Source organism: Babylonia areolata, chromosome 8 (genome assembly GCF_041734735.1).
Source record: "Babylonia areolata isolate BAREFJ2019XMU chromosome 8, ASM4173473v1, whole genome shotgun sequence".
Taxonomy (NCBI): Eukaryota; Metazoa; Mollusca; class Gastropoda; order Neogastropoda; family Buccinidae; genus Babylonia; species Babylonia areolata.
Window position 1 is genome coordinate 20,315,247 of NC_134883.1, and position 21,702 is coordinate 20,336,948.

A 21,702-nucleotide genomic window follows, 5' to 3' on the forward strand; every position below is an offset into this window, starting at 1 on the left:
AGATGAAATTAGGTTGCTAATAGAGGAACGTAAAATAATTCATAAATTAGCTAAACAAACTAACAAACCAGAAGACTGGCAACAATTTCGGCGTTTTAGGAACTATGTTACATATAGAGAAAAACAAAGACAGCTTGAGTATATCACCAATTTAGAAAATAAGATATCAACTTCATCCAATTTTGGAACAAAAGAATGGTGGAAACGTGTTAAGTCATTTTTGAGAAAGAAAGGTGTTGGGTCAGATGAAATTCCCCCTATTATATCTAATGGTATTGTCTATTCTAAAAACAAAGGTAAAGCTGATGTTTTTAACAACTTTTTCATTTCAGAATCCACTCTTGAAGACAGCGAAAAAGATTGACCTGATATTCCATTCCTTGACTTACAACTTACAGACAGCGCTTACTACTTCTGATGTTGAAGGTGTTATTCTAAATCTAAATAAAAATAAAGCAGTAGGGCCAGATCTTGTCCATAATAGATTGTTAATGGCCTCATTGCCAGCCATTCTAGACCCACTAACTAGGATTTTCAACAAAAGCCTTCATGAATCAAAATTTCCTCTGATATGGAAAACAGCACATGTAAATCCTCTGTATAAAAAAGCTTCGAAGGAACTTTGTAGTAATTACCGTCCAATCTCTTTACTTAGCTGTGTTGGTAAAGTCCTTGAGAGATGCATCCATAAGCAAGTTTACAAGGTTTTTTTCATCAAATCATATTTTGTCTCCTTCCCAGTCAGGTTTTATTCCTGGTGATTCGACAGTAAATCAGTTGCTCTGTATTTATAATGACTTATGCTCATCTTTTGATAATGGAGTCACAACCCAGGCTGTGTACTTTGATATATCTAAAGCTTTTGATCGAGTTTGGTATAAGGGACTTCTTCTGAAGTTAAGAGCGAATGGCATACGAGGCAAATTACTTGACTGGTTTTCCGATTACCTCTCTAACCGTATCCAAGCAGTTGTTATAAAGAGTGATAAGTCTGATTACAAAGGAATACCCGCAGGTGTTCCTCAAGACTCTGTACTTGGTCCACTATTATTCCTTATCTATATCAATGATATTGTATACAACATCCATTCAAACATTAAGCTATTTGCAGATGATACAAGTATGTCCTTAGCACTAAACAACCCAAACATCCGTGCACAAACACTCAATTCTGACTTAGAAAAGATAGATTCTTGGGCTAAGCGATGGAAAGTCAAATTTAATGAGGGGAAAACAGAGTTATTAAATTTTTCTCGAAACACTGACACAATTTTACCTCTTACTTTTGGCATCACACCATTACAAAGTACAGACACACATAAACATCTAGGCGTCATACTCCAAAGCAACTGTAAATGGGAGGAACATATTAAAAGTATAATCAATGCTGTAACTATGTTGGTTTCTTGTCTTAAGACGTATAAGTACAAGTTAAATAGGAGAGCATTAGAAATCATGTACAAATCATTCATATTACCACATTTTGACTATGCTGATATTGTTTGGGATAATTGCACAAATGCACAATCAGATTCTCTGGAAAATTTACAGCTTGAAGCATTAAGAACCATAACTGGAGCTGTTCGTGGGACAAGCCACCAAAAATATACCAAGAATCAGGGTTCTGTACACTTAAGGAAAGAAGGAAAAGACACTAACTTGTGCATTATTTCAAGATGGTTAACAGTCTATCCCCTAACTACCTAAAAATGATCTTGTTCCTGGTCTTGTTTCAGACAATAACCCTTACCATAGACGCAGGTCATTGGAACGCACCGTACCAAGATTTCACACTGAACTCTATCGGAAATCATTCATACCATCTACTACTTATCTCTGGAATTCTCTACCTGATTATGTTAAAACCAGCAATTCCTTAAGCCAGCTTAAACATTACCTGTGTGCTAACGATGCTGTTGTGCCTAGCTATTATTACTTTGGTAAACGGAAGGAACAAATCATTCACTGTCGACTTCGTCTAGGGATTAGTGACTTAAGAGAAGATATGTTCAACAGACATTTAATAAACGACCCACTTTGTGCTTGTGGCACTGCAAGCAAAACTGCTGAACATTATTTATTATTTTGTGAAGACTTTTATATGGCTCGGGCAAACACAATCTTAAATTTATCTCCAAACTACATTCACGTTAAAACTCTGTTGCGTGGAGATCCTGTTCTCCAAAATCATACAAATATATTCAAATTTCAAACTGTTCACCAGTTTATCTCCGATTCAAATAGATTTTAGCTTAGAAAGTATTGTGAAGAAAGGGTACAACATGATTCTATTCGTAAAATTTATGTTGGATTTATTTGACTGACCAAATATTCAAAGTTGAATGGACTGGCCAATTATCTGTTAGAATTTCTCCTCTCCCCTCTGTTCCCCCTCCCCCACCACCTTACCCACCATTCCTCTAAATGTTCTTCTTCTTCTTCGTGTTTTTCTTCTATTAGGCCCATTACTTTGGTGATAATAAATTTAATCTTATGTTAATATTGATATCAGCATTATTTTACTATATTATTTACTGTTTGTTTATTTGTTTTATTTCATTATTTCATTACTTACTGTTTATGAATATTATTTGATACAAGTCATAATATGGTTCATCAGCCGTCATGATAAAATTGAAGTGCAACGTTGTGAGCACAGTATAAGCTTTAAGCTTGTTGATGCTCTTTTGTCATTCATTGCATTGTTATCATGTGTATTGTTGAATAAATAAAGATTATTTAAACCACATGACACCGGGTGAAGATGACACCGGGTGAAGATGACATGACACCGGGTGAAGATGACATGACACCGGGTGAAGATGACATGACACCGGGTGAATATGACACTGCGTGAAGATGACACTGTGTGAAGATGACACTGCGTGAAGATGACACCGGGTGAAGATGACATGACACCGGGTGATGATGACATGACACCGGGTGATGATGACATGACACCGGGTGAAGATGACACCGGGTGAAGATGACATGACACCGGGTGAAGATGACACCGCGTGAAGATGACATGACACCGGGTGAAGATGACACCGGGTGATGATGACATGACACCGGGTGAAGATGACATGACACCGGGTGATGATGACATGACACCGGGTGATGAGGACATGACACCGGGTGATGATGACACCGCGTGAAGATGACATGACACCGGGTGATGATGACATGACACCGGGTGAAGATGACATGACACCGGGTGAATATGACACCGGGTGAAGATGACACCGCGTGAAGATGACATGACACCGGGTGAAGATGACACCGGGTGATGATGACATGACACCGGGTGAAGATGACATGACACCGGGTGAAGATGACATGACACCGGGTGAAGATGACATGACACCGGGTGAAGATGACATGACACTGGGTGAAGATGACACCGGGTGAAGATGACATGACACCGGGTGAAGATGACACCGCGTGAAGATGACATGACACGGGTGAATATGACACCGCGTGAAGATGACACAGGGTGAAGATGACACTGTGTGAAGATGACACTGTGTGAAGATGACACCGCCGTTGCTGCTTTTGAAAACCCATTCAGGTTCGAGACCGCGCGACAACACGGGTAAATCATTTCGTCACGGAGTTTTACTACTGATCATAACCATAGTGACCCAACCCATTTTATTGCCGATCTTGAAATCATTTTGACCTCTCAATCAATCAATCACTGTATTGTCTGAAACAGAGTACAGAAATTCGCCTTCAGGTTCGTCGTGAAGAAAATAACTTATTTTAAGAGAGAGTAATTTTCAAAAGTGGAGACATTCATTCCATCATTGAATTAAAACACTCACACGATCATGACGGGAAAGGGTTTGGAGAGAGGAAAGGACGGACGTTGCACTACCAGCATCACAGCAGATTTGTTAACAATAAAAAAAAACACGAAGGTTCGACATGCCAACATATTAGTTAATTAATGTCAGTTGTTGTACCTAAATTTTTAAAACACGGCACAACTTCCACATTATCATCGTTTAGTGTCGCGGATGCAAAACTGTTATGTGTCTTTCTTCCGTTACTAATTCCTTTGTTTTACCAACATTCATTTCTAAGTAGCTGTCTCTGTTTCAGTTTCAGTTTCAGTAGCTCAAGGAGGCGTCACTGCGTTCGGACAAATCCATATACGCTACACCACATCTGCCAAGCAGATGCCTGACCAGCAGCGTAACCCAACGCGCTTAGTCAGGCCTTGAGAGAAAAAAAAAGAGAAAAAAAGGAACAGAACTTTGGGTAAAATATGTAGCTAAAGAGTCCTCGTCTTTCAGAAGTCAGACCAGAGCCATATCGACTACAAGTTTAAAAAGTGATAGATGGAAAATAATGTGGGAGACAGGACACATCCCTGTGGAGCCCCTGTGTTGAGCACAATCTCATCAGACAGGCAGCCATCAACAATCACACTTTCATACCCTTTAAAAAATCTTGAATCAATAGAAAACTTGCGTTTCCATTCATTTTTGTCAAACGTTGGAGAAGTACAAAAGGTTCAAAAGTATTAAAAGCACTAGAAAATCTTTAAATGAAATCCTTACGAAAGCACTTTTCTGCCTTGTCGCTGTCTCTGTCCACCCTCACAGTGGCGAATCCTGGCAAGGAAATGTCCCCAGATTGCCCAGAGAGCCACCATTCCGTGAAAAAACAGCTAGTTACTTCGTCTAAAGTCACCATATTGAATTAAAGCTGTTACGTCGTCCATTTTGTATAAATATCGCACAATAGATAAAGTTATAGTTGGGAGGGGATGTTAGCTACCTCTCCTTTTCAGTCTTTCTCTCACTCCTCCTCTCGACCTTCTCTTCTTTCGCCTTTGTTTTTCTTTATTGACGTAGTCAGACAAATCAATCAATTTCAATTTCATGTCAAACTTCACGGGGGCGTTAAAACGAAATCCAAGTAAAACCTCACGTGAATATCGTAGGCTAGAAAACATGGCGGGTTTGCGAAGTCCATCTTTACCAACAGCAAAAGTCACAGAAAACAAGTCACAGAACACACAGAAAACGATGACGGCGAAAATGCAACATCTTGCCATGTACACACAACTCCTCGCAGACTCAGAAGGATATAGACCGGCTATATCCACTGAAAAACGACAACCTCCCCATGCCCCCCCCCCCTCCCCCAAAAAACAACAACAACAACAACCCAACAACACACAAAAAAACCCCAAAACCAGACGACACAACGAGTCTGGGTCGACGAACAGAGTTGTGCCTCCCTCTCTTGGCTCTTGTCTCAAAAACAAGACATCAAATGAACTCACCTGAAGAACTGGTAACATGTCACCAGTACAAATGCCATCAGCAGCATCACTACGAGCCTCAGCAATCTTTTTCTTGAGTACACGTGCATCCTTCACTCTCCTGTGATGAGCTCCTGTTGAACAAACACAGTTATTGGTAAATAATAAAAAAAGCCACCCCCGTACTCTTGTCCGACACACACACACACAAACTATATATATATATATATACTTTGCCCATACCCCTGGCGTCAGAAAATGAAGAAAGAAAGGCTCAATCCGAAGGTTATTGCGATATCGAGGGACGCTGTGGCATTTTCATGGCAGCATATTCATTATCACTGTCAAGGACGAAAAAAGAAAATCTGTTCTACAAAAAAAAACAAAAACAAAAACAAAACAACAACAAAAAAAACAACAACAAAAAACAAAAACAAACAACAACAACAGTTTCAGTTTCTCAAGGAGACGTCACTGCATTCGGACAAATCCATATACGCTACACCACATCTGCCAAGCAGATGCCTGACCAGCAGCCTAACCCAACGCGCTTAGTCAGGCCTTGAGAAAAAAAAAGCAAAAAAAAAAAAAGCAAAAAAAGCAAATAACACACACATGAAAAAAGTTGGAAAGGGCCACGTAGCTTGGACACGCCCCAGCTGGGGGCACAGTGAGAAGGGGGTGAGGGTGGGAGGTTGGCAGAATTTAAGTCAACGAGACTAAATTCAGATATGCTCACAGACAGGCAGGCAGACAGGCAAACAGATCACTACAAATCATTAAAAGCAAAACCATAGCCAGAAAATTCAGCGGCCTACCTAGGTACAAGCTGGTGGAAGAACTGGAAAATGACAACAAGCCAGCGAACAATTTCAGGTTGTGTGTGAATGTGGTGACAGGCGGTACCAATTGGTAGCGATCGGCAGCTGATGTCTGACTGTCGCAGTAGCCAACGCGCACATCACGCATATCAGCTCACTTTGGATGCGTGAAGAGTGGGAAAGGGAAAGGGAGAGAGAGAGAGAGAGGGAGACAGAGAGAGAGACAGAGAGAGAGACAGAGAGAGAGTGTGTGTGTGTGTGTGTGTGTGTGTTGGGGTGTGTGTGTGTGTGTGTGGGGGGGGGGGGATGGTGGTGAGGGGGTGTGGGGGGTGGGGGGGGTGTTGAGAAAGAGTGGTTATAAATGATTCATGAAACTTGTAATATTTTTCTTTCATGTAAAGCGCCCTGAGCTCCTACAGAGAAAGTGCGCTATATAAATGTACATTATTATTGATTGATAGTAGTAGTAGGTGGTGGTTTGTGTAAAACAGCATAGGAATGAAGTAAACAGACAACATAAATAAATGAAGTAATCAGACAACATAGATAAATGAAATAATCAGACAACATAAATAAATAATTGAAGACAACACAAATAAAAGAAGTAAACAGACAACATAAATAAATGAAGGGCCAACTCTTGACTATGTGTGTGAACGAGGTGGCAGGTGGCACAAATTGGTAGCGAACGAGTGAGTGTATAATTTACCCATCGATCTATAAAAAAAAAAGGAAGAAAACACAACACGCATTAAAGAAAACACAACACACACAACAACAACAGCAACAACACACAACAACAACAACACAAATACAACAACAAACAACAACAACAACAGCAACAACAACAAACAACAACAACACAAATACAACAACAAACAAACAACAGCAACAACAAGAAACAACAGCCAAACAAACAAGATAACAGCAGCAGATGGCTGACTGTCGCAGTAACCAAACGTGCAGATCACCCATGTCAGCTCACTTTGGATGCATGAAGAGTGGGAAAGGGAAAGGGAGAGATTCAAAAACTTTATTACTCAAGGATAAAGATTTTAGGCATCGTCCAGTCTTCCAGTCTGTCCTTGTGACAACAATAACAATAACAACATTGACGATAACGACACAACAATAATAATGTTGTTAACACTGCTACATCTACTGCTACTACTACGAATAGTAGTCACCATCATCATCACAACATCGTAAAAAGTAATAAAACCAACGCATTCACACATTCATATCCATACACATGCCCACACTCACTCCACCGAACACACACACACACACACACACACACACACACACACACACACACACACACACACTTACGCACATACAGAGACATGACCGAACTGAGAAACATATAGCGGACATAAAGAGAACAGAGAAACACAACTTTAACATTGTACATATACAAAAGTGATTAACTTGCTGATGCAGATGTTACAGGTAATAGCATCCAATTAACAGGCGAACAAGTAAAAACATTAACGCACATAGGTAGAAATAAAATAAATTCATTGCATGTAAAGGTATAGATACAAACTTCACAAAAAACCATGATTTTCTGTCTTTTTTAGCTGGTTAAAAAAAAAAGCTTTGTGGGCCTATTGTTTGTGGAGCAGTTTTCGTATGCTTGATTTGAAGGAAAGTAATGAATCGCACGTCTTATTGAACGAAGGAAGAAAGTTCCAAACAGATCGTCCAAAAAATGCAAAGCTAGATTTGTACAAATCGATGCGCACACGAGGCAGAATATAATTATCTGAATCGTAACGCTCTGATGCCCGTTGAACAAGGTCACTGAGGTGTGGTGGTGACATGTTTTTGAGTACATTGAACATGAGGACCATTTTATTGGAGAGAGAGAGAGAGACAGAGACAGAGACAGAGAGTGTGTGTGTGTGTTGGGGTGTGTGTGTGTGTGTGGGGAGAGGGGTGGGGGTGGGGGGGTTGAGAAAGAGTGGTCATAAATGATTCATGAAAATTGTAATATTTTTCTTTCATGTAAAGCGCCCTGAGCTCCTACAGAGAAAGTGCGCTATATAAATGTACATTGTTATTTATTGTAGTAGAAGTAGGTTTGTGTAAAACAGCATAAAAATGAAGTAAACAGACAACATAAATAAATGAAGGGCCAACTCTTGACAGACAAACCCATGCCCCATGCTGAACATAAAAGCACGCGATTTCCTCCTACCCCCTTTACCTCTTCAACTGTACTTTACACAACTGACGAGTCAGGACCGCGAACAAATTGCGACATCTTTTAAATCTCGTCTCAAAACTCACCTTTTCCCTCAGCAATAAGTTCAATTGTGGCAGGTCCACAACTACATGCATGTATATGAATGTGTATCGTGTGTGCGTGTGTTTATGTAAGTTTGTGCCTGCCTGTGTGTGCGTATGTGTTAGGGTAGCTGTTAGATACACATGCATGTTAATATGTATGTATGCAGTGTGTGTGTGTGTGTGTGTGTGTGTGCGTGCGTGCGTGCGTGCGTGCGTGCGTGTGTGTGTGTGTGTGTGTGTGTGTGTGTGTGTGTGTGTGTGTGTGTGTGTGTGTGTGGTCACATTTTGGTGTGTGTATGTAACATAGATATAATGTTTTATGTTATCAAAAGCGTTTTTGTAAAGCACCTAGAGCAGATTTCTGGATAGTGTGCTATATAAGTATCCATTATTATTATTATTACTATTATTATTATTATTTTATGCCGTTGTGACATTTTGTACCGAAACACCCACCTCTTCCCAAGACAGCCTCCCTCCTCTGCCTCTTGTTTTCTGTTTGTCCCCAGTTTAGATTTATACATACGTGTGACTGACAGGTGTGTAAAAGCGCTTTGATTTGTCTCTGCACAAAATTTAGGGCTATATAAACACTAATTATTATTACACACACACACACACACACACACACGCACACACAAACTCACACACACACACACACACATACACGCACACAGACACACACACGCGCACACATCTACTCGACAACAAAAATGTGCACTTACATGCATTTGTGTGAGTACACTCGCACATGGCTTTCATAATCCACACACAGTGACAATCATACACTAATCCCCCCTACAGAGAGAGAGAGAGAGAGAGAGAGAGAGACAGACAGACAGACAGACAGACAGACACAAACACGCATGCACACACATACATTCCCTCGCTCCCACAACACACACACACACACACACATACACACACGCACGCACGCACGGATACAACCGAACACCGGTTTATTACATAGACTCACCTTGCTTATACAAGTGAGTCAAAAATCAACAGTCAAGTAGACAGAACTGGATATTTCTCACGCCGATACATCTTGAGATTTATTTATTTATTTATTATTATTATTAATTACTATTAATACTATTATTATTATTATTATTATTATTGTATGTTTTCGAAGGTCCCAGGGAAAATTACTTCCAATGCATTCGAAAGGTTGTTCAGTTGCGCGCGCGCCAGCACACATGACACACATGTACCCACGCACACAACACTGCCACAGTTCGGGCTGGAACTCGAGCTTAAACATTTAAAGACAAGGCCATTTTGCCCGTGTGAAGGGGGTGGATCGGGGGTAGGGGAGCGAGAACTAGGGGATACAGGCACAATGGAATAACACATAATTATGTAAACAGGGTGAACATAATTCATCACCGTGAAACATGCATGTTTGGTCGAACCCTCCAAAAAGTGATTGAATGATTCACCGTACTTTAAGTTCGATGCTTTCACATCAGAATCAACAACATGATCTAAATGTTGGAACCCATATCTGTACAACGAAAACGATACATTTGTCACCCAGTTCTCTTAACCTTTACAGCGAAGGGCACAGGGTGTTTTGTAGAATTTTAGGGATTCGATTTTCATCCATCCATGTCGAGATTTAGCCGATATTTATACACCTTGTAAAGGTTAGGATGTACAAATCTAGCTGTTTCGGAGTATACAAGTGCACTTGGTGCCTTTATGCTAACATTCAGGAAGCGTTTGATGGCAAGCAGGTGCACTCTTTCAATAACAATGTGGTTAGCTGTCAGGCCCCAAACTCACAGCCATAATTATGTCAGAATGGGTTGAATCTGAGCGTCGAACGCTAAATTTTTAAAGAAAAGTTTAAGGCGATTCTCTCCAAACGACCATAGAAATTTTAGAATTCCAAAGACACTCTTTCTGCTTTCAAAGCCATTCCTTCTTGACAGTATGAAAAAGTTAAACCCGTGGAGAAAAATACCCCCAAGGTATCTATATTCATTTACGATCACTGCACTCCACCTTACCGTAGAACCACATTTCTCTGGCAGCAATATGCCCCCCCCCCCTCCCCCTCCATTTCGAAATACTACTGCTGCTATCACTACTTTGACTTATCGTAGTAAACTGTCAGTTTGAGCAGTATGTGAGAAGGCGTGGGAAGTCCCCCTTATTTTTTATTCCTTTTCCTTTGTCATCGGAGTTGGTTTGTTGTCTTTTCCCAATGCAAGTCTAAGAGAAAAATGAGAGAGAGAGAGAGACAAAGAGAGAGAGGGAGAGAGAGAGGGGGGTGGCTGCGCGGGAGAGGGGGGTGGGGTGGGGTGAGAAATGGAGGGTGACCACAACGACGATCATGATAATGACAGTGACGTTAGCGAAGACATCAACAATAGATGGTGAAGGTGATGGCACAGTACTGGTTCAAAATATATGTGAATGTACGTGTTTGTCAGTGAGTGAGTGAGTGAGTAAGTGTGGTGTGTGTGTGTGTGTGTGTGTGTGTGTGTGTGTGTGTGTGTGTGTGTGTGTGTGTGCGCGCGCGCGCGTGTGTGTGTCAGTGTGTTTACTTGGCTGGTTGATATTTTCTTCTTTCACTCGGTTTTTGAAATAATCTTTTCAAATTCTGAGTGTCTTCTTCGAAACCAAGAATCTATTTTTAGTGCAATCTCGCATGCGAAAGGATGCTGACGCAAACAGATGAACAAATGAGCAGGCATGAAATTAAGAACATTCTAAAAAGGTTGCAACAAAACAAACACCAAAATTGTTCGGTCCAGTTTTCATACTCCCTATGTGACGGTAAAGCATTGTTAAATACCTGAACAAAAATCACATTTATGTAGAAAGTTGAATCGTTATGATGTCATTCCCAACATCTCGCGGGGAAATACTAGGTTCAAGTCCTGTTATATCATATTACATTACATTATGTCATATTTTATCATATTATATCATATCATATTATATTATATTATATAGGCCCAACGCTCGGCTCATATCACAGATTGACATAAGGTTGCAGTTGGTCCAGCAACCAAGTGAGAGCTGTATGCACGCGTGCATATACAGTTTCCATAGACACTGTGCATCTCAGCTTTATACACATTTAAAACACATATACACACATAGACACAGATACAGACACAGACACACACAGACAGACAGACAGACACACAAACAAACAAACAAACAAACAACAACAAAACAAAACAAACAATAAAGACTCGCGCGTACGCATGCAAGCACACACACAAGCACACGCATACAGACGAACATACACAGGCACACAGACAGACACACAAACGCACACAGACACACACGCACGCATGAATGCACGCACGCACACACACAGACACACGCACACACAGACACACAGACACACAGACACAGACACACACACACACACACACACACACACACACACACACACACACACACACACACACACACACACACACACACACACACACACACACACACACACACACACAAACATGCGTTTTTCACTGATTAATCAGAAACGTCAGCCGATTCGATCCGTCCTACAGAATAAAATATCAGCTCGTCATTGATTTGTCCACATCTGTTACGATGTGTCTTCGGCACACTCGTTTCTAACACGTGCACGGCCTTTGAAACACACTCCCACATAGCTGTGTAGGTGTAGTGTGAAGGACCAATGATCAATGATACGTAGGAATCGTGAACTGAAGGAACACACACAGACCTTCGGAACCTTAGAACTCCGGAAAACCAGCTCCGGGAGAGAATCATCATCATCATCATCATCATCATTATTATTAGTAGTAGTATTAGTAGTAGTATTAGTATTATCATCATCATCATTATTGTTATTATCATTATTATGGGCATTTACACCTAATCTTGAAAATTAGCCCTCGGTGTTTACAAATGGAACACATATGCAAATATCAAAAATGAAAAATATACCAAACGTCATTCGTTTTCCCCCCGCCCCACACACACACTCACCAATAATACACACAAGCACACGCGCACGCACACATGCAAGTAATCGTAAATAGTACACAATCAAAAACACAACCAACAAATTCTGAAACTATTAAAACTCACTCACTCACTAATTGTCATTTTAGTTCCTACTGGAAAGGGATGAGCTGTTGAGAATTATTCAGGAGGGGAAGAGGTGGTTCTTCAGACTGGATTTGAAAGATTGCGGCGAAGATGAGTGACGGAGAGGCTGAGGAAGTTGATTCCAAAGAACGGGAGCTTGGGATGAAAAACTGCGTTGGCCATACGTTTTGGTTCGCTTACGGGTGTCAGAAGAACAGCGGAGTTGGCGTGAGGGTATGTAAGGATGAATAAGATCATAAAGATACTGTGGACCAGAAGCCTCAATGGACTTGAAACAAGGAGAGACGACTCTGTATTTTTTTTTTTGCTTGTACTGAGAGCCAGTGTAAAGCCTGAAGGAGAGGAGAGACGTGATCAAACATGTCTGAGAACAAACCACCACGATGGTGCAGTGGTCAGCTTCACAGACTGACGACTGGGGGGACATGGGTTCGAGCCCGATCGGGAATTGTTCGGCCCGTGGCTGGCTCCCAACGTGTGTTGAGCGTTACAATGTGCTCATACGGGAAGACCGGGACCAATCGATTGTCATCCCCGAAAACGGTGGTATGGCTGCCTACATGGCGGGGTAAAAACGGTCATACACTTAAAACCCCATTCGTGTACATACGAGTGAACGGGATTTGCAGCCCACGAACGAAAAAGAAGAAGATTGTTAACCACCTGCGTGTTTGAGAGTACCGCCAGATTTTTCTTACCATCAAGGCAAGCGTCTGCATCACCAGGGTTTGGGTGATGCCCGATATAACCATTTTGAAAGGAAGCGTAAAGAACAGCCCTATCATCAGGACGGCAGTGAAGGCAACCGTCTGAGCTAAAATTTGATTATAGTGGAGAATGTCTTGCCCAGGTTACATCCTCACTCTCTCGGCCTGGAGAGCTTTATGAGTGTCGACTTTGGGATGGTTCCCAAAGGCCAACCAGCTCCCAAGGTTGTGTCACGAAGAACCAGTGCAATTTTGACTCCTAGTTTGAGAGTTACGGTTCTTCACAAAAGACTAAGCTGTAAATGATTTCCCATTGCAAAACCCCCTTTTTCAGCAGATGTGGTGTAGCGTATATGAATATACCCGCACGCTTTAACACCTCATTGAAGCTGACACTGAAACTATACATATATCTATCTGTGTATAGGTCACACACATGTATATCAATATATGTATTTATATATGTATCAATATATAAAAAATATATGTATGTATATATATACACACACGACACACACACACACACACACATACATACATATATATATATATATATATATAGATAGATAGATATATATATAGATATATATATATATATATATATATATATAGAGAGAGAGAGAGAGAGAGAGAGAGATTTATGCATTGACATAAATAGATTTCTTCACCACACACACACACACACACATTGTCACTCCCACCGTAATTACCACCACCACCACCACCATCACCATCAAGAAAACATAAGCATAAGCAACACAGATTTAAAGAATGTACAAACGGAATCTCACCAGCCCCCCCCACCCCCACCCCCCTCCCACCTCTCCTCTCCTACTCTACCCCCACTTCACCACACCAACTCCCCCCCCCCCCCCACCTACATCTCCCGTTGTCCACACCTCCATTCTGCCCTCCCCTAAAAAAAGACCCCCCCCCCGCCCCCCCCCCCCTCTGACCCACCTGTGTTGTCATCTTTGAAATTGATAAAACACACAGCAGGCGATCGCATAACGCAGCCAGACGAGACACATACATACATACATACACGAACTTATTAATTAGAAAGGATCGATGACTACCTTGCAATCAGCACTCCCTGCAACATCACGTGTGTACATGAGATCGATACGAGCACACCGACAGTCTTTGTCAAGAGATAGCCTTCTGTCTTTTGAGATTTTCGGGTCACCATTTTAGGACACCTTTTAGCGACTCCGGGTTGGAGAAAAAGATTAGGACTTAGAAACAAAGAGAGAGAGAGAGAGAAAAACAACAACAACAACAACATCATACCAAGAGAAAACAGAAAGTTTAGACTGGAAAAGAGGTTGTTAATTAAAAAGTAATCAAGCAACTTGTGAAGTGCATACAGGTAAGTGACTGACAAAGCGATTGAAGTAGCCTATTTGCTCGATGGTGTGCTTGTTTGAAAAAAGATTTGTAGACATGATTGCAAAGCTGTCAGTATAAAGCAAGGGGGACTAAAAAAACCAAAAGTGAGATGACTATGTGTGTGTGTGTGTGTGTGTGTGTGTGTGTGTGTGTGTGTGTGTGTGTGTTATTCTGTGTGTCTGCATGTATCTGTGTGTCTGTATGTGTGTCTGTGTGTATCTATGTGTCTATGAGTCTGCCTCTTCGTCACCCGCTGTGTGCGTACATATACGTGCGTGCGTGTGTGCGTGCGTGCGCGCGTGTGTGTGTGCAAAATCTTTTCTGTGTGAACTGACATAAGAATGTAAACTGACTAGCTAATAGTATTTTGTCTCTGTCTGTCTGCCTGTCTGTCTGTCTGTCTGTCTGTCTCTTTCGCTGTGCATGTACGTGTGCGTGTGCGCGCGCGCGCATGTGGGCGTATGTAATGGATGCGCCCGTTAATACGTGCGTACTGTTGTGTGCTTATAACCCATATACAATAATAATTATGTGCTTGGTTAAATCATTCGTGAGAGACCATGGACAACACAGGGTTGATGTAACTTTTTAACTGGATCTTCGAGGGGAATCTGACCCCTATGACCTTAACAGGAGAAAAAAAAAGAAAAAAAAAAAGAAAAAAGAATTGTCTCCCCTCCGGTATCCGAAGAAGGAAGGAACGACAGACAGAGAAAAAGAAGAAAGAGAGGAAGGAAGAAGGAAAGAAAGAAAGAAAGCGAAAGTGAGGAAGGTTGAAATAAATAGTAAAGAAATGAGATAAAAATGTTCAGCTTAATATGGTTTGAGAATAAAGTGTCAAAAGATCACAAAATAGGCGTAGGGTGTAATGGAGCGAGGCGGAATAGGTGGGAGATATTTTGATAGACAGACAGATAGAGAGAGAGAGAGAGAGAGAGAGAGAGAGAGAGAGAGAGAGAGAGAGAGAGAGAGAGAGAGAGAGAGAGAGAGAGAGAGAGAACGAACGAACGAACGAACGAACGATTTATTGTGGTCAGGTTCGCTTTGCCCATTCACAAAGGGGTAGGGTGGAGGAAGGGGGTTACATGTCAGAATTGTAACAAAATATGAGAAGTGACGCGCTGTACACTTGATCAAAACATGGAATCCACGTCATGCGATTAGTTATAATTAGTATCATACAAAGTCTGTACAATCACAATCTTTGTTTTCAAATAGGTCGGCAAAAGAAAAGGAATCACACAGCGAAACTAATCATGATATATCAAGATCAGGATTTTCATTTCTAGCACTTTTGCAAGCGTTTGGATTTGTGTCTTTAAATGTATTAAGTAAACTGTCCATTTTCTTAGCCGACTCCTCAAGACAAGACATAATCTGTCGGCAGACATCTGGCGGAACATCAACATGCTTCTGTTCAGGAAGTTCGCTGTCATGTGGAGAACTGTCCACACCTGGGTCAATAATATTCGTGTTTTGGGGCATGAGAGTTGTGCCAATTTCGTCCAGCTCACTCAAGGCCTGACTAAGCGCGTTGGGTTACGCTGCTGGTCAGGCATCTGCTTGGCAGATGTGGTGTAGCGTATATGGATTTGTCCGAACGCAGTGACGCCTCCTTGAGCTACTGAAACTGAAACTGAAACTCGTCCAGCTCACACGTTTCTGCACCGCGTTGTGTGTCTGCACCAGTGGCTTCATCGTGGAGGACTGTCACTGCACATGAATTTGTGACGCCGTGTGCCATATCGATCTGCTGGTCGTCACGCCGTGCGTCGCTTGATGACAGGGGTGCAGAGGGAGGGTGGTGGTGGTCGTACACAGACATGTCGGCATCAAAAGATGTCAGCGTGTCAGCGGCATAAAATAGACTGGGAGGGGTTGGCAAAAAATAAACCAGAAGGAGACGATTCACGTCCACTTGCCTTTTTCTCCTGGTTCAGTCTGTATTCTTCGGCTTTCTTCTTGTCTCTGTTGATCTGTGACGGACACTTTCGGCGATACACAGCAGCACTGTAGTCTTCAGCTTGTGCAACAGGGGGCCGACCGGTACTTGTCATTCTGAGTACGACGACAGTTTGATCACCTCTGCCTTCGATTTTAAAAGAGGACAGCCTCATGTCCTGCAGCATAGCATTCAGCATGCTTTCTAACATCGAAGGGAGTCCTTCAACAGGCATGTTGGGCAAAATCTTCACAGAAACTGCAATAATTTACTGTGCTGGAGATCGGAGCAAGAGAGAGAGAGAGAGAGAGAGAGAGAGAGAGAGAGAGAGAGAGAGAGGGTGGGGGTTTGGGGGGCAGTTGTGATGCGGAGTGTCCACCTACTCTACATCCGGGCACATGGGGGATGATCCATATACGCTACACCACATCTGCTGAGAAAAGAAGACAGATGCCTGACCTTCGCATACACCCAAGGCAACACGTTGATCAGGTCCTCACGGTCACATAATTATAACACGATGCAACCGATTCCTTAGAACCGGCAGAAACTGCCCAAGGGTTTGCTACGCTTTCACCCACAGATGATATTTGTTCTTTTATTTTCTCCTTTTTTTGGTTGTCTTAAATAAAAGTAAAACAAAAGCTAACGTACACACCCACTGCACCACGCCAGCGCCCAACACACACTCACACTACACACACTCAGGTGTTTAGATTCTCCACCCCCCTGACCCGTGGCAGGACATGATGCGGGTACATCTACGCGGGGTGGTGATCGGGGTGGCGACGGTACTGTCCATTGCTCTCATCGTGTCCATCTTCAACGCCGTGGAGGTGTCAGACGACGCCGACTCACCTGTCTCCCGCCACGAGCTGAGCGCAGCGGAGGACCAGAACGACGCCGGCAGGTGAGTGGGGTTGGGGTGGGGTGGTGGGGAGGGTGGTGGGGTGGTGGTGTGGGTGGTGGGGTGGTGGGTTGGGTGGTGGGGTGGTGGGGAGGGTGGTGGGGTGGTGGGGAGGGTGGGCGGACAAAAAAGGGAAAAAGAGGAGAGGTGGTAATATGAAGAGGAGGGTGGAAAGGTGGAACATACACGGGGTGAGGAGGGAAACAGGGGGTAGGGAGAGAGGTGGGGTAGGGTGGGGAGATGGAGTGAGAGAGAGAGAGAGTGAGTGAGAGAGACAGACAGAAAAAAGACGTGCAGAGAAAGAGACAGACTGAAGGATCGACAGAGACAAAGAGAGACAGACAGTGACAGAGACAGTCAGACACAGACACAAAGACAGAGAGACAGTCAGAGGGCAAGGCTGACATAGTGGACTGGGGCATCGAGAGTACGGGAAGACATTGCGAACAAAATACAGTAAAACATTAAGACTGGTTAAAGAAGAACCGAAAGGCACACACACACATGTACTCACACATGTATACACACACGCGCGCCCCCTCACACACACAGACACACACACACGCACACACACACACTTACCGAATCCCCCATACACAGCCACGTGCTAGGCTCGTTCTGTCGATAGATTCTACCTCTTCCAGTCCAAAAGAAGCATTACTATTACACAGCTATGACACCACCCATGAGAGGGAACCCTGTACTGCTGCTATGTACATATTCTGGTACTGAACCAACACACTCACAACACCAACCACTAAACAATTTACTGACTACAATGACTTCTTAATCGCAACCAGAGGTCACCGCCACCTTTTCTTGGAAGCAGACACAGGCTGGAAAGCAGAATTAAGGCTGAGGCAGGGACAGTCACAACAGTGTTAACCACAATCAGAGTCGACCGCCACCACATCATTCCATTGACAGTCTCCATGACTCTGCCAAGGCCGAAGAATGACTCTATCCAAATCACGACAGACCTGGAAGTGTGGAAGGGAATTCAAGACCGACCGAACCATGAAAGCAGGGCACGAAGGGCTGGATTACAAGCACAGATGAAGATAGGCTTCTTTGAACGGTTTCTTCAGGTTGCAGCCTACAAAATCAAGGCTGTTCTCTATGCTTGTTCTTTCCATAGCACGTCACAGAGTCAGCCGGCGCCCGAGAAGTGAAGACACCTACTTAGTTTGATATCACTACCAATGCACACGAGAACCAAGGTACATGTACATATTTCCTTCTTTTTTTTCCCATTGTCCCCATCAGCGCACAGACACCACGAGGAGCACGCGGAGGAGCACGCGCGGGCGGACCAGGTGCGCGCGCAGGAGGTCCAGGAGCACGTGCAGGCGGACCAGGAGCACGTGCAGGTGGACCAGGAGCACGCGCAGGAGGCCCAGGAGCACGTGCTGGCGGACCAGGAGCTCGGGCAGGAGGTCCAGGAGCACGTGCAGGCGGACCAGGAGCACGTGCAGGAGGTCCAGGAGCACGTGCCGGCGGACCAGGAGGACGTGCAGGAGGTCCAGGAGCCCGTGCAGGCGGGCCTGGGGCACTTGCAGGGGCACCCGGTGCACGCGCCAGAGGTCGGTTTGCAGATCCTAATGCACCGGCTCCGAGTCCAGGACCACGTGCGAGAGGCCCCGGGGCACGCGCGGGACGGATGGGAGGGGCCAGAGGGGCAGCGGCGCCAGGGCTTGGCAGTGAAGAGGACGGCGTGAGTACAGGTACGTTGGAACCTCCGCCAAGAAGGCTCTGTTGATTTATTCGTCTGTCAATACTTCTTCGTTCGTGGGCTGCAACTCCCACGTCCACTCGTATGTACACGAGTGGGCTTTTACGTGCATGACCGTTTTTACCCTGCCATGTAGGTAGCCATACCCCGTTATTCGGGGGTGTCCATAACCCACCGAAAACTGATTTAGATTACAGGATCTTTAACATACTCATTTGATCTTCTGCTTGCGTGTACACACGAAGGGGGGTTCAGGCACAAGCAGGTCTGCACATATGTTGACCTGGGAGATCGGAAAAATCTCCACCCTTTACCCACCCGGTGCCGTTACCGAGATACGAACCTGGGACCCTCAGATTGAAAATCCAACGCTTTAACCACTCGGCTATTGCGCCCGTCGTCTGTCAGTAGTGAGTGCAATGACGCATAAAGGGGTGGACCGTTTTTTTCTGGAGTTTTGTGGAGTTGTCTCCTGAGGGCCCAGATCCCATCTATCAAGTTTGGGTTGCAATCCAGATCGGTCTCGGGATCCAAGAAACGTTTGTAATATAGGATTCTTCACCACCATTGCAAGGCAGGGGGGGATCTAACAGTTAGTGTTATATCTCAAGAAAACATTATGGATGGATTTCCAATGGAACTGTGTGAATCTGGGGCAGGGATCACGGTTTGTCAATAGCGGTGGCATGCAATATCATGACCGACTTCTCGCTCTGCGAACGACGCAAGGGCCACCACGAAAGTAAACCGCACACCCTCACTTGATAAATACTTTATCACCTTTATCACCATCATCTCTTCACCGTATTTCATCGTCATCTTCTTGTCCTTCCATCAGACACGGAGGCTCAGGCCCCACGCCCCAGAGGTCGTGCCGGCGGCGCTATGGGCAGAGCCTCGGGTCGCTTTGCCAGTGCATCCTCCCCGGGCGTCGTGAAAACACCCGAGTTCGGTGAGTCTTTGGCTGAACACACTTTTCCACATGTTATGTTGGGGGACCTCTGGTGTGGCGTACCAATCACGCATACAGACACAGACACAGACACAGACACACACACACACACACGCACACACAGAGACAGACACACAAACACACGGACAGACAGAGACACAGACACACACACACACACACACACACACACACACACACACACACACACACACACACACACACACACACACACACACACACACACACACACACACACACACACACACACACAACCAGAATTTTACAGTTCTCGTCTCGTTTTTCAGACAGACACACAGACAGACATATATCTGCTTGTTTCTTCTCTCTCTCTCTCTCTCTCTCTCTCTCTCTCTCTCTCTCTCTCTCTCCTATCTTTTCTCTTTTTTTTCCTTCTGTTTCCCTTCTTTTAATTTTTTTTTCATTGATGGCTTGATGTAAAAAAGCAATTGTTGCTTATTCAATTTACCATCATGCGCACACACACACACACTTTTTTAGGAGATGCTTTCATCTCATGGCTCTGAGTTGTAAATTGATGTTTATGAGCCAGGGGGAACTGGATTACCTCCCAGAAGCCTACCTCTCTTTCTCTCTTGCACCTTCACCAGAAAAAAGGACACCCCCCGCCCCCCGCCTCTGTGTCTGTGTCTGTGTGTCTGTGTGTGTCTGTGTGTGATTACCCAAAACGTTTTGGGTGATAGCGTCAGATTTACTTGTAGAGCAAAGTTCCCATTATTCTAATTAGTGGAACTGTTCGACCCTAACATGTAATATGTCGTCTTGATTACATTACGAAACCTTAATTTGATGAGAAAGAGTGAGAGACAGTGTGAGTGTGTGTGTGTGTGTGTGTGTGTGTGTGTGTGTGTGTGTGTGTGTGTGTGTGTGTGTGTGTGTGTGTGTGTGTGTGAGTGAGTGAGTGGGCAGGGGAATGAGGTAGGGGAATTATAATGGGCGTTTGTGTGCATGCATAGATGTATGTAGAGAGAGGGTGGGGGTATGTGGGTGCGTTAGAATATTTTTTGGAGATAATGATATTAATGAAATTTGGTACCTTGATTTGTTAAATATGTTTTTTTTTTTTTTTTTTTTAATAAATCATACCTTCCTCAAATCAGAATTTCCTTGTGTTGCTCAGTTAATATTTTATTCAAATGGTTGCGAAAATGTCAGTACAACAAACAGTTAATCTGACAATAAATGGTTTCAGTCAGTCAGTGTGTGATTAGCGGTGTCATACGTTATGCCGAGTGGCCAGAAATTTAACTATTTAACGAACGTGAACCGCAGGAAAACAACAAACAAAGAAGACACTTTAAAGGGTTTGTTCAACCTGACTTCTGCTTCCCAGAGGAGGACGAACCAGAGGAAACACCAAGACCAAGACCCAGCAGACGCAGAACGAAAGCCAAGAAATCCGAGGAGGAGAAGGAGGAGGAGGAGAAAGAGAAGGAGAAGGAGCAGGAAAAACAGGAAGAGAAAACAACAGAAGCACCCAAAAAGAAAGAGTCAGTTTCTTACGTATAGCTGTGGTTATCTGAAATGACAATG

General features: G+C 43.6%; 2 protein-coding genes across 2 annotated transcripts in view; one reads left to right on the top strand and one right to left on the bottom strand.

Annotated features, from left to right (window-relative positions):
- LOC143284990 (uncharacterized) overlaps window positions 1-16,654 on the bottom strand; it is a 22,133-nt gene extending 5,479 nt beyond the window's left edge. The window contains exons 1-4 of the mRNA XM_076592153.1: window positions 16,520-16,654; window positions 15,987-16,051; window positions 6,097-6,215; window positions 5,300-5,412 (exon numbers count right to left, since the gene is read on the bottom strand). Coding sequence (XP_076448268.1) covers window positions 5,300-5,412; window positions 6,097-6,215; window positions 15,987-16,051; window positions 16,520-16,654 — 432 coding nt within the window. The remainder of the gene's footprint in view (window positions 1-5,299; window positions 5,413-6,096; window positions 6,216-15,986; window positions 16,052-16,519) is intronic.
- The window catches only part of LOC143284635 (uncharacterized), a 16,078-nt gene continuing 8,756 nt past the window's right edge, over window positions 14,381-21,702 (top strand). The window contains exons 1-5 of the mRNA XM_076591508.1: window positions 14,381-14,577; window positions 17,283-17,449; window positions 18,713-19,170; window positions 20,017-20,130; window positions 21,503-21,659. Of these exons, the coding sequence (XP_076447623.1) occupies window positions 17,286-17,449; window positions 18,713-19,170; window positions 20,017-20,130; window positions 21,503-21,659 (893 nt within the window). The 5' untranslated portion in view covers window positions 14,381-14,577; window positions 17,283-17,285. The remainder of the gene's footprint in view (window positions 14,578-17,282; window positions 17,450-18,712; window positions 19,171-20,016; window positions 20,131-21,502; window positions 21,660-21,702) is intronic.